The sequence below is a fragment of the Delphinus delphis genome, chromosome 18 (assembly GCF_949987515.2).
Source record: "Delphinus delphis chromosome 18, mDelDel1.2, whole genome shotgun sequence".
NCBI classification, from domain to species: domain Eukaryota; kingdom Metazoa; phylum Chordata; class Mammalia; order Artiodactyla; family Delphinidae; genus Delphinus; species Delphinus delphis.
Genome location: NC_082700.1, coordinates 68,716,016 through 68,742,043, shown reverse-complemented (window position 1 = coordinate 68,742,043; position 26,028 = coordinate 68,716,016). Strand labels below are relative to the sequence as shown.

Here is a 26,028-nt window from a genome sequence, read left to right as displayed (position 1 = left end):
GCTTCTAATTATAAAGCTTAGTAGCTCTCGAATTTTTAGAAAATACAGGTAACATCTTTGTCCAGTCAAAATACATTATCAGTCATGTTAATAATGAGATTTTTCAGGAAGAGGCAGAGCAGAAGAGACAAACTTAGGATGGGCAGACCTTACGCTATTTCACAAGGTATCGCTCGGGTCGCTGCTTCCTTTAACTCCCCTTCCCAGAGGTTCCAGGAATTTTGATAAACCTGACAAGACATGCAGGGAACATGGTATAAAGGTCATGGTGTACCAAATGAGCTAAATGAAGGCAGTAATAATGAGCTGATGCATTAGTCCACAGGCTTATGTAAGGAAAGAAGGGTTATTTTAGGTCCACCCTGAACAGAGGCCAGAGAGATAATAACGTTTCAAGATGAAGCCTCGTAGGAGTAGTGGATGACTCGGGGGAGTAATAATGGCCTAAGAGCCTTGAGATTTTGCACTATCTGCTCATACCCAGCCCAAGCTAAAGCGTAATGACTTGTATAGGGGACGGAGGGCACACGGTGGACAGACAGACAGATACCATGAGGCATTTATTCTTTTCCACAGAACAATGAGGTCTGTGTGGGAAGCTCGTAAGGAAAGTCTAAGAAAACTTAGCCATCAAAAGAGCATCAGGAACAAGCAGAATAATTGCAAAACAAATTGGCATAGTGAGAAGTGGCCCGTGTCTTTGTATTTGGATGAATTCTTTTCTAGTCCTAACATAAGAGGCCAAAGCCAAGTGTGTCATGTGGATGAAGGGGATACTTCAGTTTACCTTTATAAAAGAAGAGACAAACCCAAGGAAAAGGGGAAACTAGATACCCCAGCATTTGGCACAGCTCACATTTAAAGGCCATGAAGCTCGAGTTGTTGGTGCCATGTCTCCAGATGGAATCGTATAATAGGTGGTGTTGGATGGCTGGCTTTTTCACTTAGCATAATATCTTCAAGGTTCATCCATGTTGTAGCATGTGTCAGTACTTCATTATTTTTATGGCTGAATAATATTCCACAGTATGGATAGACCACATTTTGTTTGTGTATTTGTTGATTGATGGGCATTTGAATTGTTTCCACCTTTGAGCTATTGTAAATAATGCTATTTATAATAATAATGATATAAACATTCATGTACAAATTTCCATGTGAATATATGTTTCATTTCTCTTGGGTAGATACCTAGGAGAAGAATTGCTGTGTCCTGTGGTAACTCTTTAATTATTTAAGGACCTGCCACCCTATTTTCCAAAGTGGCTGCGCCATTTTCCATTCCCACCAGCAGTGTATGAGGATTCTAGTATGAGGATTAAGATTTGTGCACATCCTCGTCAGAGTTTGCTATTTGACTTCTTGATTAAAGCCTTCTTAGTGAGTGGGAAATGGTATCCCATTGTGGTTTTGACTTGCATTTCCCTGATGACTAATGATTCTGAGCACCTTTTCACGTGCTCATTGGCTATTTGTATCTCTCCCTTGGAGGCATGTCAGTTCATATCCTTTGCCCACTCACTAACATTTTCAACATCAACTTTCACCTGCTTATCTCTGAAGTCTTTTTTACTATTTGCTGAGTAGCTATGCACATGTCTGCTGTTATATAAAAGACCTCTGTCATTCTATGTAAAAAATGTTTCTTATCGTTTATCTTTTCTGACTTCATTTTCTGACCAGGTTCTTTTCCTCCTCCTTTTATTTTTTTTCCTGTTTTAGGAAGACTGTAATGGAATATTCAGAATTAATGTAAGTGTGTCCAAGAACTTAAATTTAAAATTAAGACCTGGAGAGAAAAAACCTGGATTTTGGGTGCCACGTGTTTGGTAAGCATATCAGAAAAATATCATGAAAAATGCTATATTTGTCAGTATAAGGGGCTTTTCCCCAGTTTTATTGAGAAATAGTTGCCATACATCACTGTATAAATTTAAGGCAAACAGCATGATGGTTCAATTTACATATATTGTAAAATGATTATCACAATAGGTTAACATCCATCACCTCATATAGATCCAGCTGAAAGAAAAGAAATTCTCCTCATGATGAGAACTCTTACTGTTCTCTTAACAGCTTTCCTGTGTATCACACAGCAGTGTTAACTATAGTCCCTACGTTGTACATTACAACCCTAGTATTTATTTGTCTTATAACTGGAAGTTTGTACCTTTGACCACCTTTCTCCACTTCCTCTCCTCCCCCCACCTCTGGTAAACACAAATCTGATCTCTTTTTCTATGAGTTTAGTCGGAGGGGTTTTGCTTTTGTTTTTGTTTTGTTTTGTTTTTTTAGATTACACAAGTGAGATTATACAGTATTCGTCTTTCTCTGTCTGACTTATTCACTTGCACAATGTGCCTTCATGGTCCATCCATGTTCTATATAAGTATATATAGTATAAGGTTTTAAAGCAGTATAATATGGCATGAAACTAAAAGTAGTTCTGCTAGAATTACTTAAAGTAATTTTAAGTAATGCAAGGCAAAGCACTGAATTACAATAGGATGCAAAAATAAAAGAAATAGGGCTTCCCTGGTGGCGCAGTGGTTGAGAGTCTGCCTGCCGATGCAGGGGACACGGGTTCGTGCCCCGGTCCGGGAAGATCCCACATGCCATGGAGCGGCTGGGCCCGTGAGCCATGGCCGCTGAGCCTGTGCGTCCGGAGCCTGTGCTCCGCAACGGGAGAGGCCACAACAGTGAGAGGCCCACGTACCGCAAAAACAAAAACAAAATAAATAAATAAAAGAAATAAGATAAATAAGAGAGGAAGCGGTACACTGAGTCCCAGGGTTGCTTCATGAAACTAATGAAATATCACTGCAGTATTTTTCTAATACTTTAAAGTATGTATCTGGACTCACATAGCTTTAAAAATTAGTGAGGCTTATAATAATATAAAATATAATTTATAATATATATTTAATATATATATTATTATATATATATAATTATATATATAATATATAATATATATTAAATATATATTATATATTATGTAAATATAGAAACATATAATACTATATATTAATATATAATATATGTCATTATATATTATATATAATATTGTATATATTATATATAATATATATAATATATAATATATATTGATATATTAACATAATATAATATATAATATGGATAATATATTATCTATAATATAATATAGTAATATAATATATATAATATGTTATATATTATATATTAATATATATAATATATAATACATATTACAAATCAATATTATATATTATTATATAATTATATCATATATCATATATGATATATCTTATAATATTATATATCATATATGATATATCTTATAATATTATATATCATATATAATATATGATATATACTATATAATATATATTATATAGTATAAATATATATTATATATTATATATAATGAAATATCACTGCAGTATTTTTCTAATACTTTTAAAGTATGTATCTGGACTCACATAGCTTTAAAAATTAGTGAGGCTTATAATAATATAAAATATAAATATAATTTATAATATATATTTAATATGTATAATTATATATACTTATATTATATATAACATATATTATATATAACATATATTATATATAACATATATTATATAACATATATATGTTATATATAATATATATTATATGTGCTATATATAATATAGAACATATAAATATATATTAATATATAATATACATTATATATTATTATATATGATATTGTATATATTATATAATAATATATAATATATATTGATATATAATATTAATATAATATATGTATATTATAATATATATGATTATATATAATTATATTGTAATATATTAATATATTATATATAATATAATATATATTATATATATAATATATTATATAATATATATATTATACATATATATTATACTATAATATATATATTATATATTAATATATTAATATATATTAATATTTATATATAATATAATAAATACTAATATATAAATATATGTATAATATATAATATATATAATATATATTATATTTTATATAATATAATATATTAATATATTACAATATAATTATATATATATTATAATATACATATATTAATATTATATATCAATATATATTATATATTATTATATAATATATATTATATGTTATATAATATAGAATATATTGTATATAATATATATTATATATAATACATAATATATACAATATTATATATAATATATATTATATTACAATATAATTATATATTATAATATATTATACATATATTATATTAATATATATCAATATATAATATAATATATAATATATATTATATATAATATATAAATATCTTATATAATATATAATATATATTATATATTAATATATATTTATATGTTCTATATTATATATAGCACATGATATATATTATATATAACATATATTATATATGTTATATAATATTGTATATTATGTATTATATATAATATATAATATATATTATATATAATATATTGTATATTATATAACATATTATATATAATATATATAATATAATATATAATATATATTGATATATAATACTAATTTAATATATGTATATTATAATATATATAATTATATTGTAATATATTAATATATTATATTATATATAATATATATTATATATTATATTATATATATTATATATATTATACATATATTTATATATATTAGTATTTATATATTATTATATATAAATATTCATATATAATATATTAATATATAATATATAATATATATTATAGTATAATATATGTATAATATATAATATATATTATATTATATTATATATAATATGTTATATATAATATATACAATATTATATATTATATATTAATATTATATATATAATATATTATATATTATTATATGTTAATATATAATAATATATATTATTATATGTTAATATATATTGATATATAATAATATATATTATATATTAATATTATATATTATTATATATTAATATGAATGGACCTAGAGATTATCATACTAAGTGAAGTAAGTCAAAGACAAATATCATATATTGCTTATATGTGGAATCTAAAAAAAAATTGATACAAATGAGCTTACTTAAAAATCAGAAAAAGGCTCCCAGATATAGAAAAGAAACTTATGGTTACCAAAGGGGAAAGGGGATGGGGGGGATAAATTAGGAGTATGGGATTAGCAGATACAAACTACTACATATAAAATAGATAAAAAATAAAATCCTACTGTATAGCACAGATAACTACATTCAATATCCTGTAATAAACCATAATGGAAAAGAATCTGAAAAAGAATTTATATATAATTTATATATATATGAATTTATATATATAAATATAAATATATATATGTTTATATATGTATACATATATGTGTGTGTATATATATGTATATTATAGCTGAAGCATGTATATGTGTGTGTGTATATATATATATATATATATACCTGAAACTAACACAACATTGTAAATTATACTTCAATAAAAATAAAAATTTTTTACAATAAAAATTAGTGAGGCTTAAAAGAAAAAAGATTTTCTATCAATTTTAAATCAAATCTCAATTCAGCTTTTAAACCAATATTTAAAAAGTTTAACAATTTTAATCAAATTAAAACTAAACTCATACTGGCTTTATATCTTTAAGGAAGATCTGATGTCCTCATAACAGTTGTAGAGAAGCCTAAATCATAAAACTATTTCAATTTTAAAACCCATTTACATTGAAGGATTTTGTTGTTGAACTCCTGGAAGGGAATAATCAGTAACACAATTGATTTTATCTAACTGCCTCTTTAAAAAAATTTTTTTAAATAAGTTTTCAAAGCATTTTACATCAAAGCCAGAAGTATCTGGTACCTTCTTTCTCAACCATTTCCCTAATGACTATGAATGAAATCTCTCAATCTGCTTCACTGATGCACAGTGTTCCATCAACTTCATTTGTCCTTTTAAATCATTATCTGTTTTCTTTTTATTTCATTTTTACCTCTTAGAATAATGAGTGAACCACAGTAACTGCTCTGCTTTTGTCACAATTGATGTTCTCTACTAAATGTCAAAACTCTTTAAAAGGAATAGCATTTCACCCAGTTGTACCCTTAGGACTCATTCTTACCTGCTTTGGCATTTCTCTAATATGAAATTCACTTTCATAAACAATTCAATACAATTTATATTGGTTTTCTTTTAATACCAAAGAACTGTGGAAAAAAGATTAATTTTGGATGTGAGGCTTGAGCATGGGTAGAGAAGTATATAACACATGGGAATATCTTTATCCCAGTGTTAACTAGAAAAGCAGTCTAATTTATATTACAGTAAAAAATTAAAGAAGCATAAAATGTTTATTTTGTTGTGAGAGTAAAACTCATTATTATACTGTAAATACTTTACTTATATCAGGACATCAGGTTTTTTATTCCAGAATTTTTTGGGATTTTGTCTAAAGTCTCAAAGTTGAGGCCCAGGGGAGATTAAAGTATCTTGACATTCTAAAGAGGCCAACTAAACCAATCCCATCAGAACTTACTAAAACATCATCCATCACCCAGCTCCTGTAAAAGAAAGCACTGCATTCAAAGATAACATCATGGTAGTGAATGAAGTCAAGAGCAGAGAGAGCTGTGGCATCACGCCGCCTTCCCTGTGGGGAAAGGTGGACGGCGCTTCTCCTGCTCCTACGAGGACCCCTGGAAGGACCAGTTGATATCAGAGTTTGACAAGGCAAGAAGAGAGGCTCTTGTGGGCAAGCTGCTCATCACCATCTGGGAAGACGGGGTGATCTGCTGCTTCTGGAGGGCCACGTCATATCTGCCAAGGGCCACCTGACCTGAGCCTTCTTGTTGGAACCCTGCTGCAAAGGGCTGTGTGCTGCAGACAGGGTGCCCCTATGGGAAGAAGCTGTGGGAACGTTTCCAGGAGTTGGAGCTGAGAATCACCCAGAGGCTACACTCATAGCAGGAAGAACACACTGGGGCATCCTCATGCTGGGGAGTGTAGTCATAGAAAATGTGAGGTACAGTAAAGCCGACAGATCGAGAGCACTACCACTGAAAAGACAGTTTGCTACTCATCGTTCCCAAGAGGAGGGGGCATGCCACTCCCCGGGGGGCCACCTGGGGAAGCACCAGTGTGGGTCAGCAGGCAGAGAGGTGGGGAGAGCTGGGGCCAAGAGCCTTTACTGTGGTTTCCCTGGGAAGGAACGGGTGAGGCAGGGCAAGCAGGCCTAGAGATGGCTAGTTTGAATAATTGTAATGGGCTCTAGAGCATAGAGGCCATCCATTGTGGTCTGGTACCTGGCACTGGGGTGACTCGGGCAGGTGGATGGTGGCCCAGAGTGTGACAGCCTGATAGAGGAGGTGATTGGTGGTGGGGGAGGGGGTGGACTCTGAGTTAGTTGGTTTGTATTTGAAAAGCACACCCTGAAAAGGGCTCATCTCAAGGTGCGGGGGAGGACGAGGGAGGCACGAGGCCAGGAAGAGTGACTCAGGCATCTTACCGGGTGTCTGGAACAAAGTGCGTCCAGCGTCTGTATGTGGGAAAAATGCTCAAGTGCCAAGTTCACAGAAGCTAGAAACACTGTTCAAACATGGAGTGCTTCTTGGGAACACCTAAATGAGCTCCGTGAAGGAACAACGGCTGCTGTGAGGAGAGCGCCAATGGCCACAGTCCAGCGGAGTCAGACACACAAGATATGACGTCTCTGACCCCAGCTGCATCCCACCCCTTCTTGTAAGACCCAGGCAGTCACCAAGAGGAGGAGTGGGCCAGAGTGGCTGACACTCTTTTTCCCTCCTCAGACCACGGGTCAGGCTTGAGCTGCTGAGGGTGAGATCCTGGTACAGGTTTGAATGCAGTGGGCATTTTAGAATGAGGCTGACTATATACCGAAAAGCTCTGGGCTTTCCCCAAGGTGTCAGGAAGCAAGTAGGATGCACTGGAAGGTAGCATTAGGAGGAGAGTAAGCTGTTTCCGGTTGGACCCTACAGCGTTCAACCTGTTCCATAAAACCAGCTCTCTAAGATTGTAAAATCAGCTAACTGAAATGTAATGTTTTATGTAAGCTATTATTAAGGACTTCAAGTTCAATGACATTTTAAAAGCACAAGCAAACAGAGGGACATCACTTGAACGTTATCACAATAGCTTTTCCCATTTGTTCAGAATATTGTGACTTGGGTTAGTTTTAGTGAAATATAAATCTTTCATCAAATAAATGTCAACTGTAACCATGATAATTTTCACGTTTTGTTTCTCTAATAATCTCGTCAAGAGTTAGCAGCTGAAATTTTTGTAATTTTATATTGGCTAATTTATGATTAAGAAAATAACTTATATCTGGGAATTAGCCTAGAGGAATGCTATGATGATTATAATTAGGACATAAATATGCACTAGCTAATTCAGGAGACAGTCTGGCTTCTGCATTCTCTCTTCAGATGAATACATTCATTCTCCTCCAAATCACTCAGACTTGATGAGATAAAATAACCTTGGTAAAAAGGATTAAACATATCATATATTATAAGTATTGTGTGTTTTGTCTTAAGCAGAGGTCTGGGATTTAGGAAAAGGAAATGCATGGGAGAGAAATCAACAAAGCATTCAGTTTTACAATAAATATATTTACTAAGTGTTTACTCTTCACCAGGAGTAATGCTGTCACTGGGAACAAGCTATGGCCTCTGACCCCTAAGAGCTAGAAGTCCAATGGAAAACAGAAAATAAAATTTTAAATAATTTAATACAATATGCTGAAGTTTTAATGCTACATAAATAAGCCCCTAAACTCACTTTAAGTTCACCAGAAACTTAACTGTAGGTAATTTCAAATTACACTGCGATACATTCTAGGCAGAAAGAGATCAGATTTTTTTTGTCGAGTCTAAGGCTCAAACAATTTGGGTACACTCTCTAAGAAAAAGAATATAAAGCTACTTTGCTTTTCTAAGTTTAAGAGAAACATATGACTATGTGAACTCACTCCTGGGCCCCTTCCTGAGTCTTGGAAGGGACCTGTGTCAGGGAGGGGCCCTGAGGCTTACCTTTAAGTTTCTTTTGCTCCATGATGTATCAGCCTCTGATTCTAGGGTACGGAGAGGCAAAGGGTTCAGTGGTACACGCAGGACAGAGGCTGCTAATCCAAACAATGACTGGATCAGGGAGAAGGACCTAGAGGAGAAGACACCCAGTTAACTCTTGAAGGGTGAATAGGAATTAGGCAGGTGAAAGGGGGAGGAGCCATGGGCAGGTGAGAGTGAGGGGCGAGGCAGAGGTAAGATTGTTGCAGGCTGTGGAAACTCAAATTGCTATTACCAAAGAGTGAGGCAAAAAGCAGTCTGCATTCCAGGAAGTACTAGTATCTGATTTCTTTAGATGGCAGAGCTGTGTAAGATACAGGGTACCATTGTGGCCCATGTTATCCCCTGCATTTCCACATCCCAGGGCAGAGGCTAGATTCCTCTCCTCCATGGCACCCCCATCTTCCCAGAGGAGAAGCAGCTCTCCTTATCATGACCTGGGGTCCCTGGAGCACTTGTCACTGGGAGGCAGAAAACTCAGATTGTGAGGTCAGAACTGATTCTTCATTTTTCTGAATTGGATAGACAATGTTGTAATCTTTTAAAAATTAACCAGAAAAGATAATATTTAAATAGCCTTCCAGATCAAGGGAGGACAACAGGAAAAATGACAGTAATGGACTGTGTTTGGGATTTGTTGAAGTCCTCTGTAGTTATTGGTAAAGTTTCAAACCTTCCAATTTTAGTATCATGAACAAAGCATAAACATATCCAATATGATTAAAACTGAGACTTTTAATGTGGTATATTCTTCCAGCAATTTAAGTCTATGATTCTCCATTTTACTTTTCTTGCTTTAGCCTGAAAGTGTATTTTAACATATTCTAACTTCTAAAGGATGTGGAACATGAGAATAGTTTGGGTTGCTGCAAATTCAGCTAAAAAAAGCACTTTTACATAAAGAAAATGGATGGGTAAGAAAGTTCAACATCAGATCTGAGAGCTGACTCACTTGGTTTAAAAAAAAAAATCCTTATTCAAGAAAATTGTGGCATCTGTAGAATCCTTACAGAGTCTGTCTGCTGTAAAATATATTAAATTTAATTGAAACCCCCAAAAGGAAAGATTGTTGGAAAAATACAAGAGAATATGCTTGTTTTTCATACTTAAAAAATATAAATCAGAATCCCTAAATATTAATTTCTGAGTGGGGCTTTTTTACTATATAGAAAACATTTCTACCAATCAGCTTTAAACCTTTAAAAATAAGTCAGTCTCAGTTTTATGTTTTCTTATTAGATTCCCACATATTTAGTGTTAAAAAAAGAAAACTTATAAAAGTATATCTCATGATAGTCTCTAGTTTTGAAAACCATAAAAGGTGGTAGAAGAATACTAAACTGGATTCCCCCTAGAATGTTGCCTCCTGTGAAGGTTAACTTTTGATAAATGTGCTAACAAGAAAAAAAAATTATCAAAATATAGTTCAGCTAGGCTTCAGTAGGCCTACTCTAGTCAATAATCCTGAGCTCAGGTCATCAAATTCAGGAAATGTGTTGATAGTCATGATTTTTCAGCATTTGGTTGTCTAAATCTTTTAATTATTTAAAATAGCCTCAGAAAAGGGGGATTTAAAAAAAAACATTGACATCTTCTTCTGTTAACAAATATGTTAGCTAAGACCTGTAATGACTAGGGGAGATGCAGTGTAGTAGAAAGATGTTAGTGGAAAGAAAAAAGTATACACATGTCAGAAAAATAAGAAATGAGACATCCCCTGACCCCCCAAAAATAGAGAGTCCAAAATGTTTTAGAACTCAGGAGTTAACTGTGCAGTAGACAGCACACTATACACTGGGGTCTACAAGAAGTATCTGTTGAGAACATTTGGAGTTAATGAGAGAAAAACACCCACCTGGAAGGGGGTGATCTGGAGACCCATAGGGTATGTGTCACCTCAGGAGCCCCTAAGGCATCACTAGGTCACAGCATGCTGCTCACGTGATGACACAGAATTAAGTGGCCAAATTCTACTCATTTTACACTTTCTGTACTAACACCAGGATTTGTAATTCATGCCTTTAGGAAGGTTTTCTAATGTAAAACCATTTCAAAATTCACATCCAAACTCCAAGGCCCCTTTGTAAGAATCTCCTGCACAAGATCTAACCAGAAAGTCCTCAGTATACTAATCAGGACCAGTCAGAAACATTGCAGAACCTCTGGAGCTAGAAGTCGAGGGACATAGCATTTTATTGTTTTCGATTGAGAACACCCCATCATTGCCTAATAATTAACTGCATAATTAATAAATTCTAACACATTGATGCATTCTTATGAGTTCGCAAACAAATGCCATCGAACCTACCTTCCAAGTGCCTATACTTTGCAACCAAGATTGGAAAGAGTTATAGATACTGCCTCAGGGTGCTTCTCACTGGAATTCCACGGAACATTCCTCTTTCTGACTTGCAGGGCGAATCCTCGGAACTTTAATTTTGACAATGTGGGCAATGCTATGCTGGCATTGTTTGAAGTTCTCTCCTTGAAAGGCTGGGTGGAAGTGAGGGATGTTATTATTCATCGTGTGGGTCCGGTAAGCACGCACTGGAATCCTTTGAATGTTACCACAGCTGCTTTCATTGGCTTTGATGAATAACCGTATTTTTCATTTATACAGATGCATGGAATCTATATTCATGTTTTCGTATTCCTGGGTTGCATGATTGGACTGACCCTTTTTGTTGGAGTAGTTATTGCTAATTTCAATGAAAACAAGGTAAGAATACTTGGTTTGAATTCCGCAGCGTTTATTCTTTCCTAGCCACTCATTTTGAGTTCCGTTTTCCACACACGGTGTGCAGTCGCATTAAACTGTAAGGTGACCGGTGTAAATAATCTCTATAACTATTTTACAAACTACCTCATTGCTGCCTTTCAGGCACATTATTTCAGAGCACAATTCTCTTGCTAAATTTCCTCTTTTGGTAATGGTGTCATTAATTTGCTGAGGACTGAAAAACGCATCTCCTATTGTTCACATTGAAAGGATGTGCAGCAAGTTATTAAAATACAGTAGCTGAAACCGATGCACTGATTGCAGGTAATATGCCTTTCACTAAGTGTAAATTGGTTGCTTCTGTGTAACTCAGTAGGTGAACTCAGAATTTTTTTTTTTTTTTCTTTTTTTTTTGTGGTACGCGGGCCTCTCCCTGCTGTGGCCTCTCCCGTTGCGGAGCACAGGCTCCGGACGCGCAGGCTCAGCGGCCATGGCTCACGGGCCTAGCCGCTCCACGGCATGTGGGATCTTCCCGGACTGGGGCACGAACCCGTGTCCCCTACATCGGCAGGCAGACTCTCAACCACTGTGCCACCAGGGAAGCCCACAAAGCAATATTTAACCAAGTTATTTTAAAAAGCTAGCAAATCCAAAATCCGATGAAAGATAGTAATGTATTTCTCTAAGAAACTCATAAATCAGAACAAAAAGAACATGTTAGATTTGACACAATGAAGACGTTTGGTCCAATGGACATATAAAGGTCTCTGACAATTTGAGACTGTGTATTACTTTCAAGTACAAAATGTATCATCTACAAAGTCATAAAACAATAATTACCAAAGAACTGATAATGTACACAACATGTTCTCTATCACAATTTTAAAACATAGCAAAAAATTCCCCATAATTTGGAAATATTAAGACTGCATTCTAAGTAATTTTTGAGTTACAGAAGAAATCAGAATAGAAAATCACAAAGCATTTAGATAAATCATTTATAAAAATCACATTAAAACTCACAAGGTATAGATAAATCAGTAATTAGATGGAAATTTATAGCTTTTAATTGTATATGTTAGAGAATAATCAAATAGTGATGATTAACATGCCAAATACACAAATCAATAAATTATAATCAGAGCAACAAAGTGAAATAGAAGAAAATGGGAGGAAGAAAATAACAGATAAAAGAACAGAAAATTAGTGATATAGAAAACAAAGTAACTTATAGAAAAGCTCAAGAGTGAGAAGAACTGGTTTGTTGAAATAAATTAGATTGATAAGAGTCTTACGGGGGTGAGCATGAACAAAAATGTGGAAAAAACAAGCTATGGTAAGTATAATAGTGCCATAATTGTTACAGGGATAGAAAGTTAGGCTTACAGGATAGAACAGAAAGCCCTAGGAGGGACCCATGTGTATATGAAGCAGAAGTAGCACAACAAGTCAGTGGAGAAGCTGAGACCATCCATAGTGGTGCTGGGATAATTGATTGTCTAGGTCTCAGAAATTAAACTGACATTTCTACCTTACACCATACTCAAGAATAAATTCCAGATGAATGAAAGACCCAGCTATGAAAAGCAAATTTTAAACCATTTTTAAACCATGGAGAATGTGCTTTTAACCCTGGAGTAGTTGTAGAGTTCTTGACATTAACCACAAAGTGAAATCCATAAAGAAAAAAATTTATAAGTCAGATTACATTAAAAGAAAAAGTTTCTGAATGATAAAAGACACACTAAGCAAAATTTTTAAAAAAAAGCAAGCTAAGACTAAATATTTACAACTCACATAACTGACAAAATATTAGTATCCAGAATATATTAAGAATCTCTACAAAACATCAAAAAGTAAATATCCAAATACAAAAATGAGCAAAGAATATGAACAGGCAATTTACGAAGGAACACACAGGAATCACCTTATATATGCATTGAAAATGTTTCATCTCATTAATATTAAAACTAAATCAGATACATTTCACACCCATCAAATGACCAAATTAAAATGTCTGATAAAGTCAAGTATTGGCAAGAATATAAGGAAATGGGAACACTTGTAGAATGAAACCAATTTTCTTGGTTATTGCTCTTTGGATAGCACCTTGGAAATCTCTGGTAAGTGTGGAAATGTGTAAACTCTGAGACCCCAGCAGTTCCTTTCCTAGAGATTTACCACAGAGCAAGATGTTTACCGTGAGACAGTACCCGTGGGTTTATTGCAGCATCGTTTATAGTCCATAAACCTAAAATGATAACTTCTGACATATTTGTACAGTGGGATACTGTGTGATCAGTTCAAATAAACTAATCAGATCTAGTATCTAGTTGTATGGAAAATGTAATTTTCAATGAAGATAAAAACAAACTGGGGACTTCCCTGGCGGTCCAGTGGTTAGGACTCTGTGCTTCCACTGCAGGGGTCTGGGTTTGATCCCCGGTAGAGGAACTAAAATCCTGCAAGACGTGGGGCGCGGCCAAAAAAAAAAATAGTAAAAAACAAACTGCGTAAATTCCCACATGCTAGATACCATTACAGAAATTTATAAATTTAAAAACAAACACATTCTTGTATATTTATATATACATAAGCAGCCAAAGTCTGAAAACATAGTGAGGAGGACATTCCCCTGAAAGATAGTTAGCTCTGTGTCAGGAAAGGCAGGATGGGAGAGGGGAGGTGGTTTTTTCCCCAGTTTCTTAAATTATATTTCTGCCTTTGTAATATAATGTAATGAAATGTAATGTAATATATTCAAGTGCATTTTAATGATGTGCTCTATTATATAACAAAGAATATCTGATCTCATTTAACCAATTGTCACAGCACAAATTTCTTAAATATGCAATTCTCTGACCTCATACCACTTAAAAATAGTTTCACGATTGCATGTAACAGAATGATTTCTAAAAAGACACAATAGCCTTAACCAGAAGCAGCAGCATTGATAAGCTATCATTTTGCTGCAGCTTTTTCTACTATGAAAGGAAACTAACCACTGTTAGAGAGTATCTCTTTTAGAAAATCTAATCATATAGAAAACCTTCTTTAGATTTTCCCAAACCTGAATATTATACATGTTCAAAGATGCCAACTGAAGGCTGCTGAATCTTCTCTGAACCCCCGGCCCTCTTTTCTGGAACTTCTCTCAAGACCACGTTTGAGAATTCTGACCCTGTTTATCGAACCACCATGGCATAGGAAGAATATCTTTGTTTTAAACCCACATTAATCTTGTTTGTGTCAGCAGCGCATTTGCGATGTCCTTGGTGTGGAGCACATGACAAAATGTCTTTCTCTGTTTTCCTTTGTTTATTAAGGGGACGGCTCTGCTGACTGTAGATCAGAGAAGATGGGAAGATTTGAAGAGCCGCCTGAAGATAGCACAGCCTCTTCATCTGCCACCTCGCCCGGGTATCAAAGATGCTCTGATTTTATTCATGTTGGGCACTAGTGTTCATGATTCCCCAGGAGTCTAAGATTTCAATTAAAATAATCATCATGAGGCCACTAGGCGATTGTGCAGAAGTTAATATAAAAACAGGCTCCAAACTACAGATCTCTCCATAGGCTATTAAAATCAACCACCCAAAGGCCGTGCTTCTGTGCTCTCAGGATAAGCCTTAATGAAAAAATGAATTGTTAAATAAATATATTTGTGCTTGCCTTTTAAACATATGAGTGAAATGTATTAAACTGACAGAAACTGAATGATGCGAATCTCCTTCCAGTGCAGACGGTGTCATGCACCGTCGTTTTAAATATTCAGACCCAGCCATTCCTGCAAGACACTTCACAGTAGATTGAACTGTAGGAGGAAAAAAAATGTAATGGGTTTTAAGACGAGCATTAAAGAAAATGAAAGGCAAGAACGTAAATGTGACCGATGTCTAAAATGCCCTTGCCTAAACCTTTCTTTTCAGATAATGATGGTTTTAGAGCTAAGATGTATGACATAACCCAGCATCCATTTTTTAAGAGGACAATTGCATTACTCGTCCTGGCCCAGTCGGTGTTGCTGTCCGTCAAGGTACTCTATTTCACCCTAACACTCTGGGAATGAATTTTTTATTCATTGGTGGGTCCAAGAACATTGCAGGCAGCCATGTCCACTCACAGTCTACATTTATAAAAAAATTTAAATTCACAGTCATGTTCAGATGGGTGGAAGAGGGGGAAAGTCTTTCCATGTTGATGGAATGCAGGCACAGACGTGTGTGCTGTCTCTCTTACAGTGGGACGTCGAGGACCCAGTGACTGTTCCTTTGGCAACCATGTCGGTCGTTTTCACGTTCATCTTTGTTCTGGAGGTACAGTAATGAGCCAGCTGGTGCTGGGGTCTGCAGTGCACATTTTAAAGCAAAACAGCGTCCTCCTTCCATGGCACTTCCTTGCACCTCCGCGTCCCGCTGCTTTTGAAGTCCTCTTTGGGGAACAGAATGCTCTTAGTATACTTCCTTTTCAGGCTGTTCTGCTTCACTTGAACAAAGACTTCACTTTATATTTCCATTTTTCCAACGGCAAGAATTACTAACTGCCGTTGACGTTGTATCTGAATGTTGGCCTGTCTAGTTATGTGAGTTCAAATATTTACAGCAAACGGCACAAACCACTGTAATTCAGGGACTCAAATTACAATGTGGTGGCAGAGGGAGTTGGCCCAGACAAGATTATTTTAATATGTGGTCCACGTCACATTGCTTTCCAGTGCAATCTTCTTGGAAATGCAAGCAGATTTTTATTTTACCCTGTACCGGCTGATGTTTCCCAAAATCTACGGTCTTTTACTTGAGGAAGAAAAACGTCTTGCTATCAGAACTAGTCGTAGAAAAAGGAGAAAAGAGTGTGGAGAATATAGATTTACATATATACACAGACACATCAGTAATAAATTCTTCTCTTTGGTTTCTACATCCTTTAAAAAAATAATGTGCCTCAGGTTAGTACATTTAAATATATGCTGAACACTCAGCCTCAGTTCATTGTCTTCATTGTTTTTCCCCAGGTTACAATGAAGATCATAGCGATGTCACCTGCCGGCTTCTGGCAAAGCAGAAGAAATAGGTACGATCTTCTGGTGACGTCACTCGGCATTGTCTGGGTGGTACTTCACTTTGCCCTTCTGGTAAGCGCATCACTAAAGTTTATTTTAGTTGGTAATTTCAGTTCAGGTAACCCTGTTTCCAGTCTCATCTCACTCCAGGTCAGCCTACTCTCAAGGGTCAGGTTAACCTCCCTAAAATTCAGCCTTGACCATGACGGACCCTCGGACATGCTTGCACACACACACACACACACACACACGTGTATGTGTGCACACACTCGCACTCTTCACGCAGACAAAAGCTGACCCCTCAGAGTCCTAGAGCCTGCAAGCCAGAAAGAGAAGGTCCTTCAAGATCCTCTGGTTTAACCCTCATTTTCTCAAAGGATAAAAAACAAGAGAGACAGAGAGAGAGAGAGAGACAGAGAGAGAGACAGAGAGAAATGGAAACCAAGAGATGAAGAGACCTGCCTAAATTCACACACAAGCCAGAATCAGAGGACCTGAACCCAGTTCTCTGAGTGGAAGTGTAGCTTCCGTGCCACTACATTATAATTAGGGCTTCACAGTATGATTCTCTGATACTTTGCTGCCTTATTTTCTCCCAGACACCCGGCTGCCATTTCTCGAAAGCCATCATTCCCCATCTCAACACCTGAGTTCTCATTGTTCTGCCTAAAACGCATTCAGCCTCCCCACCCTCCATTCAGCTCAGACTCTACACCATAGGTGTACTTGATTGTGATCATGAGCTGTGTTGTCCAATAGAAATAAAATGTGGCCTGGATGTTATTTTAAATTTTCTGGGAGCCACATATAAAAAAGATAAAAAAAGAAAGAGATGACATTAATTTAATAATACATTTTTAACCTACCATTTCCAAAACATTATCATTTCAATATGTCAGAAATGTCAAAATTATGAAGGAGTGAGGCTACACCCTTTCTTTGGTATTCAATCTTTGAGTGCCTATTTCACATTGACAGCACATCTTAATTTAGACTGGCCACATTTCAAATGCTCACTGACCACGTGTGGCTGCCATGGTGGACAGCACAGGTACAGAAGACCTGGTTCCTAATCCAGCACTTCAATCAAGTTATTTGTCTTCAGTGATCTTTTGTTCCCTGCTCTGAACTGGGAATATATTTTCATAATTTACCTAGTCCATATGCGCATTATGAAGGTCAAGTATGTGAACTACTTCTAACTGTAAAGATTATACAAGCCCATAACATTATTTTTTTATATACAGCAGGTTCTTATTAGTTATCTATTTTATACATATTAGTGTATATATATCAATCCCAATCTCCCAGTTCATCCCACCACCACCCCCATAACACATTATTATAAATTATTTCTTTCTTTCTTCTTTAGTCTTCCTTGATCCCACCCAAAAGTAATTGGGTGGGCTTATTTTGCCCTGCTCATCTGTCCAGTATCCCATCCTCTCCAGTGTTAGAGTCATGCAGGAAAATAATCCCTAATGTTACTGACCCCGGCTAGCTCAATCAGTAAAGCATGAGACTCTTAATCTCAAGGTCATGGGTTCATGGGTTCCAGCCCCATGTTGGCTGCCACATAGGTGCCAAATAAAAGCCAATACTCGAGATACAAGTGTCGGTAGGAAAGGAAAGGTCGCTTTAGTCAGGAGGCCAGCAATCTGGGGAGAAGGGGGACTCATGTCCCAAAGAACCAACTCCCCACTGCCAGCCGGGGGCGAGAGCTTTTAAAAGGGAGTTTCAGGGTTGTCTAGGTTGAGGGAGGGGGCTATGTGCAGAACAGCACTGTCAGCTCTGACAATCATCTTGAAATTGGTCATATAGTGACCTGAATATTATTTATAGCCCTTGAGGAGGAACTAAAGGTCCTTGACTTTGTTTAATGGCTAAACTATTATTACTTTGTCTTGTTTGACTGCTTTCCTTTGCTTCTGCATTTTCTCACTTCTCCAATTAAATTTATTCTTTGGCTAAAGTTTTTCTACAGACAGGAGTCAGGCAGAGCACATGGGCTGGGGGGGGCAGGAGGTTCTGTTACGGGAAGGCCCCATAGGGTCCTGCTCAGTTACACTAACACAGAGAACCCCTTTACACACCACAAAGGCTTTGCTTTAGGATGAAATTGCTGTGCTCAGGAAGATACTGAGTGTCCTTAAAACAGTTGTCACCCCAGTTCATTTCCTTAAACGACAAAGGATCCAGAGCACTAAAAAGCTGCACGTCACCGTGCCAGCAATTGAGAAGAATGTAATGGGCAAAAACAAAGACAGTCACTGCTCTCATGAACCTCACAGCCTGGAATGTTAGATCGGTATTCATCAAATGCCCCCAGGTCAGTGAGAATTACAGCTATGGTGAGGGAGACGGAGAAACACGTGTCCCTGTGATGACACAGGAGAGTGCACGATGGCGTCATCAGAGAGATCCTGGAAGGCATCCCTGAGGGAGTGATGATTGAGATCAGTCTGTAGGGTGAGGGGAGAACATTCCAGGCAGCTGTCCCTATGATGGGAGGGTTCGGGAGGATAGACAGTATGACTGGAGTAGAAGGAGCGAGGGGAACGTGGTACAAGATCTGGCTGGGTAAGAGGTGTCAGACCTTTCAGGAGCTTGTAGTCCAGGTAAAGGATTAAGCCATCATCTCAGAAGCTGTGGGATGTCATCCCTTCCAGAATGCAAAGAGAGACGGTATCTACAATAGGCTCTGAGCTAACATGGAAAAGAGGAGCAGCAAAGCCCGTGTTTGTATCTTTTTCTAGACAAATTGTAGCCAAAAGCTATTCGGCCCAAACAGGAGAATGAGTAAACTTTCTAATTCTGGGTGTCCCCAAAGAGGATATCACATACCCGAAAGGCCAGCTTGCCTCTGCCTGACTGCTTCTGCTCTTCACCAAGAACCTGTGGTCCTGGAAGGTCATTCCTTCTCCACTCTATTTTGCAGTGGACTGTTGTGAAAGAAGACGCAGTCCTTGTTCCCATCCAAAGATGCTTCTGTGCAGACACATTCATTTCTTTGCATCTCACCAAGGATCTTCCCTTCCTGGGGGCCATCTGTGACTGTTGTCATTTGACTAAGCAAGGCTCCCAGGGAATAATCACGCCTTGGCATCAGCTTAATGCCACTGTCGTTACTGCACTTGTAACCGGTGGGGTCTTTGTTCTCAGATGAAGCTTTCTTAGTCATAGAGCACACCGAGTCTTCTCTTTTTTTTTTAAATTAATTTTTATTGGAGTATAGTTGCTTTACAATACTGTGTTAGTTTCTACTGCACAGCAAAATGGATCAGCTATACATATACATATATCCCCTCTTTTTTGGATTTCCTTCCCATTTAGGTTACCACAGTGCATTAAGTAGAGTTCCCTGTGCTCTACAGTAGATTCTCATTAGATATCTATTTTACATATAGTATCAATAGGGTATATGTATCAATCCCAATCTCCCAATTCCTCCTACCACCCCCCTTTCCCCCTTGGTATCCATGCAAGAGATATTACTGAGTCATCTCTTGCTGCCAATCACACACTTGAAGGAAGAGCTGGATGTGTTTTCAAGAGGGAGGACTTCTCTGAAATCAGCTCAGACGAATGTGCATGTGGCCGGCTTCAGCTTCCTTCAGAGAGAAGGAAGCTGAAACTGACCCCTGGCAATCTTTTCCAACACCAGCACCCCCTCTGGTTGTAGAAGGAAGCCAGGATTCTTTTATCTCCTGTCTCCCTCGACTTCTTCGCTTGCATTGTTATCCTAGGGTTTTCTCGCTCCTCAAAGGACCTGGTCACTATTTTGTGTAAAATAAGTTTTAAAATACAGAATTCAGCTGAGCAAAACAGAGACGAAAGTTTCATTTAAGATTTGATTTTATAGCTAATATTTATTCATGAGGTTTGGCAGTGACCTTTTCAGCACCTTTTTAAGATACATTTCTTAGAGGAATTTTCACATTTTATTAAACTCATTATTCAGTAGACTTCACAGAAGACTTAAAATGAAAAATGGAACTGTAACAAGATTTTTCGTGCAAATTGCAAGAGGCTCTCCTCTGTTTAAATTTCAGAACGCGTACACCTACATGATGGGTGCGTGTGTGATTGTCTTCCGGTTTTTCTCTATCTGCGGGAAGCATGTAAGTACATTGTGAAGATGCTGTCATAGGTCATGTGTACACTGAAGAAAGGAGTGATGACTAACTGACTTTAGCTGCCCTTCTGGGTCTCCAGGGCTGGAGTTAACAAATTCCTAGACATCAAAAGTCAAAATGAGCAAATAATCAAATGAGTCGGTAGCTTAATTGTCTTGTGAGTCGTTTCCTGACATTTGTGTTATTTTAGTTATTCTAATTTTCTGAGTGAACTCAATCATCAACTAGAGATAAAATGTCAGGCACAAAAGCAAAGACTAATGGTCTTTCTTAATGCTTCTTTATTTTTATTGTTTTTATTTTTAATAAAGTTAAATAATTTTATTGCAAAGAATAATCTTTAACAAATATTCATGATCCTATGATTCCAGATTTATTGATGTTCTTTGTTAATGTTCAATACATTCCACATATATTTTTCATTTTTTACAGCACTGTTTTCTTTTTTGTTACTAACTTTATTTCATGTAGGGTCCATATATCCACATAATCAGTATGGTAAATATTTGATGGTTATTTGGTATTTTACCATCGTTTAGTTTTGTTTTTATGATCGTCTGTTTGTGGAAGAATCCTGGGTCTGCTTGCTATTGGCCAAAAATGCACAGCCTGTATAATAAAGAGTTAGGGAGGAAGAGAAGAGAAAAATAGAAGGCTTAAAATATTGTGGTGGAACTTTTATTAATTTGGCTAAAGAGGCTGAAGTTTGAAATATGAGCAGAATTTCTTTAGGTCTAATGGTATTTAATAAAATTCAAATTTAATACCAGATAGGAAGCAACTTTCAAGTGATATCCTTGAGAATCACTTTTGTGCCAGACTGCTTAACTGTTACTTACTTCCCGGGTTCACCGTGGCTTGATGAGATGAATGTTCCCTCCCTCCTTCTCTTTCCGCATCCCCGCCCCCCACCCTCACCTCCATACAGGTGACACTAAAGATGCTCCTGCTGACAGTGGTCGTCAGCATGTATAAGAGCTTCTTTATCATAGTGGGGATGTTCCTGCTGCTGCTGTGCTATGCTTTTGCTGGAGTCGTCTTATTTGGTACTGTGAAATATGGGGAGAACATTAACAGGTTGGTATATATTTATCTTTCTTTCCTTTTTTTTTTTGAGGTACGCGGCCTCTCACTGTTGTGGCCTCTCCCGTTGCGGAGCACAGGCTCCGGACGCACAGGCTCAGCGGCCATGGCTCACGGGCCTAGCCGCTCCGCGGCATGTGGGATCTTCCCGGACCGGGGCACAAACCCGCGTCCCCTGCATCGGCAGGTGGACTCTCAACCACTGCGCCACCAGGGAAGCCCTATTTATCTTTCTATTCAAATATTAAGCAAATGTTTTTAGTAATGAAATCATGGATAGAGATCTGCATGTGTTTTAGACAAAGATGGGGAGGGGGAAGCAATCATTTGGAAATTAAAACAAAATAAAATGGCCAAATTTTAAATGACATTTTTCTCATTGAAACTATGCATGCTTACTGTTAGAAAATTAGAAAATTCAGAAAAGAAAACAGGGGCTCCCCTGGTGGCGCAGTGGTTGAGAGTCCGCCTGCCGATGCAGGGGACACGGGTTTGTGCCCCGGTCCGGGAAGATCCCACATGCCGCGGAGAGGCTAGGCCCGTGAGCCATGGCCGCTGAGCCTGCGCGTCTGGAGCCTGTGCTCCGCAACAGGAGAGGCCACAGCAGTGAGAGACCCGCGTACCGCAAAAAAAAAAAAAAAAAAAAAAAGGAAACAAAAAGAATCCATAATTCCACCACCATGCAGGAATAACCACTTCTAATACCCTGGTGAATTCCAGCAATTCTTTTATCCACATACTGCCAGAAATGATACATTATTTTTTCAATTAAACAATTTTGAGATGGCTTTGTTTTTTTTAAGCAAAACATGGGAAGTTAGGACCCCCAAATTGTTGTATGTGGAAAGCATTTTTCAAAGATTGTCTTAAATTTTGTGGAACCATTTCTGAGTGTTTTTTTTTTAAGTCCTTACACAGAAAATTAAATACAAATGTGTCTTGTTGCAGAGATCACTTATTTGATATATGGTGGCCCCATCTTTTATAGCATAATCCACATAAAAGAAGGAATCACTTCTAATTGTCAACGCTTGCTTTCTCAGTCATTCAAGATGAATGGCAATAAACTGCTGGCACCATGCTAGGGTTGGACTACTGAGATAGCTATACTTGGAGGCAAGTATAAATAAGAAACAAATAAAAGGGTGTAACCTTTGGAAATGGTAACTTAGCAATCACATTTGCTCTAAAATCCACGTGTTTTGGTGGTGACAGCCCTTACGTGACAAACTATATTACTCACATTCTGGTTTTTTTTCCTTAAATTAGGCATGCAAACTTTTCTTCAGCTGGCAAAGCTATTACTGTACTGTTTCGAATTGTCACAGGAGAAGATTGGAACAAGATTATGCATGACTGCATGGTAAACGTCCCCTCATCGCTCGCGATGCCTTCACTTAGAAGCAGATAAAACTCTTTGGTGATACAATATAGGCAGCACCATCCTTGTAGCATCTACACTGTGTACAAAACACATATCCTAGCCCTTTAGTCCGTAAAATTGCATTCTTTTACATTACAATACATGGACATACAGGAAAAATTTCCAGTGAACCCAAGTCGAGCTATTGTAGTTCCATTCAACAAATTTGCATTATGTGAGCGTTGTTCTTTCCCTCCCATCTTTGACATTTTGGCAGTCAAGTACAAACAGGAGAGTTCCACTTCTTTGACTTAATTCAACAGATATTCACTGAGCCCCTGGTTTGTACTGGCCCCTGTACTACGTGCCCGGTCTTCAGCGATTCCAAGGCATTCTCAAGGAGTTTATGTCAGGGGCTCTGAGCAATACTCTCCCTCAGCTGTCCTCACTTCTAGAGCCTAATTCTTCATCATCCTTCAGGTCTCAGTTTAAAGCTCAGTTCCCTCAGGAATCCTGCCCAGCGCTAAGGCTGCTGGTTCTGGGTCCGCCCAGTGTTCTGTATTTCTCGTTTGTAGTGTGTAGCACAACTGCAGTGAGTTATCGGTTTGATTGGTTTATTTCAGCTCCCTCTCACCCTCCGGACCAACTGTTAAAAGAAATTTCTGCAAAGATGGCAGTTCAGTGGCCACCACCTATGCGTGGTTATTGAGCACCTGAAATGTGACTAGTGCAACTGAGGAACCACATTTTCAACTGTATTTAATTGTATTGAATGTTAATGAACATACATTTGGATTTACATAGCCACGTGGAGTTAGCCGCTACCATGTTGGACTGCAGGGTTCTAGACTGTCAGCTTCATGGCAGAGGGAAGGGGTCTGGGTCCTGCTCACCAGCCTGTCCCCAACACTGGGCATAAACCTAGCACATAGGAAGAGCTCAGGAAATTTATGCATGAATGAGTGGGGACAGAATTCACCAAATCAAAAATAATACAAGGCAGAATTAAATAAATTCTAGATAAAAACAAGCAGAATGCCATGGAAATGCAGAAGAAAGAGCTAGTCTCTCTGGCTGAAAGAAACCAGGAGGTTTCTCAGAGGTGTTGGAGTTTTACTGGGCCAGTGAAGAATGGGGAGGCTAAAAAAAAAAAAAAAAAAAAAAAGAATGGGGAGGCTTTTGATAACCTGAATCTTGTGCCATTTAATGATATTCCATAACGATGCTCTAAGAACGAGAATTACTGGCTTTTCCTTACACAACTTGAATGTGAATTTGCTGTGTATGCAGATCTTCCTAAATCTTAACCCATTACTTAAGTCAGAGTTTTTTTTTAAACACCTTTTTCTCTGACTTTCTGCGTTTTGCATCACAGTGACTACTTACTCTTTGGGGCTAGTGGAGGTGGCACAAAGAGTATCTCTTGAAGGAAGGGAGTTCGTGTTCATTGTGCTTCTAAAATGGCAATGAACTTGGGATCCTACAAGACCAAAAGCATAGTATAAATGAAATATTCTTTTTGATTTTTGCCACAGATGAGGTACCCAATGTATGGGCCTTTGAAAGATCACTTTGAAGTTACTTATATTTTATATCGTTAGGAATATGTTCACAACTACAGTCAGTTAACGGAAATTTGTAATCTTCTCTTCTCTCACCCTGTCCCCCCCTTCCCCGCCACGGGCCCACAGGTCCAGCCCCCCTTTTGTACTCCAGATGAATTTACATACTGGGCAACAGACTGTGGGAATTACGCTGGGGCACTTATGTATTTCTGTTCATTTTATGTCATCATTGCCTACATCATGCTAAATCTGCTTGTAGGTAAGTGATGTTCATTGAATTATTTTTCAATCTCTTTAAACTCAGGTTATTAGATAATTATGTACAATTTCCAAGTAATTATCCTGGATTGCTTGGGGTGGGTGTTTTATGGCATTAATTATAAATTGTTGCCCCTCGGTCCAGAAGCTGAAAAGACCTTTGAAAGGCATGTAAATGACAGCTGATTGCAATTTCAAGAGTTGTTCTATTTATTATGATCATTCATTTCAAAAGCTCTTCTCATGGATTCAGTTGGACAAATACCAGGGAAGGCTACCTTTCCAGCCTTGAAATATCACATTTATATTTTCAAAAGATATACACTGTCCCCCCAGATGTGGGACCATCCAGAACTCAACTTGACCTTTAAAAGCTGCCCTGGAACTCAACTAAGAATTGAAGCCAGCTGGCACAAGCATCTTAGACACAGGATGCGTGTTTTGGAAAGGTGGAAGCTGGATAAATAGCTCAGTCCAAGTGTAAAACATGCCAACTTGGAAACCATACTAAAAGCCCTTTAATAATTTGGCTTATAATGTAGGTGATAAAATTCATTATTTATAATAGATGTACTTTTTCTGAAAAATGACAGATTAGCATAATTGTCTAACATCCCCATTTTTTTTTTTTTTAGCCATAATTGTGGAGAATTTCTCCTTGTTTTATTCCACTGAGGAGGACCAGCTTTTAAGTTACAACGATCTTCGCCACTTTCAAATCATATGGAACATGGTGGATGATAAAAGAGAGGTATT

The 26,028-nt window shown here is 36.9% G+C and overlaps 1 protein-coding gene across 2 annotated transcripts in view; it reads left to right on the top strand.

Moving 5' to 3' along the window:
* NALCN (sodium leak channel, non-selective) overlaps window positions 1-26,028 on the top strand; it is a 280,091-nt gene that overhangs the window by 240,054 nt on the left and 14,009 nt on the right. For both annotated transcript variants that reach the window (XM_059995484.1, XM_059995483.1), the window contains 12 exons: window positions 1,723-1,829; window positions 11,505-11,625; window positions 11,710-11,808; window positions 15,135-15,228; window positions 15,738-15,844; window positions 16,050-16,124; window positions 16,820-16,939; window positions 20,920-20,988; window positions 21,932-22,080; window positions 23,356-23,449; window positions 25,141-25,273; window positions 25,908-26,023. In XM_059995484.1, coding sequence (XP_059851467.1) covers window positions 1,723-1,829; window positions 11,505-11,625; window positions 11,710-11,808; window positions 15,135-15,228; window positions 15,738-15,844; window positions 16,050-16,124; window positions 16,820-16,939; window positions 20,920-20,988; window positions 21,932-22,080; window positions 23,356-23,449; window positions 25,141-25,273; window positions 25,908-26,023 — 1,284 coding nt within the window. The remainder of the gene's footprint in view (window positions 1-1,722; window positions 1,830-11,504; window positions 11,626-11,709; window positions 11,809-15,134; window positions 15,229-15,737; window positions 15,845-16,049; window positions 16,125-16,819; window positions 16,940-20,919; window positions 20,989-21,931; window positions 22,081-23,355; window positions 23,450-25,140; window positions 25,274-25,907; window positions 26,024-26,028) is intronic.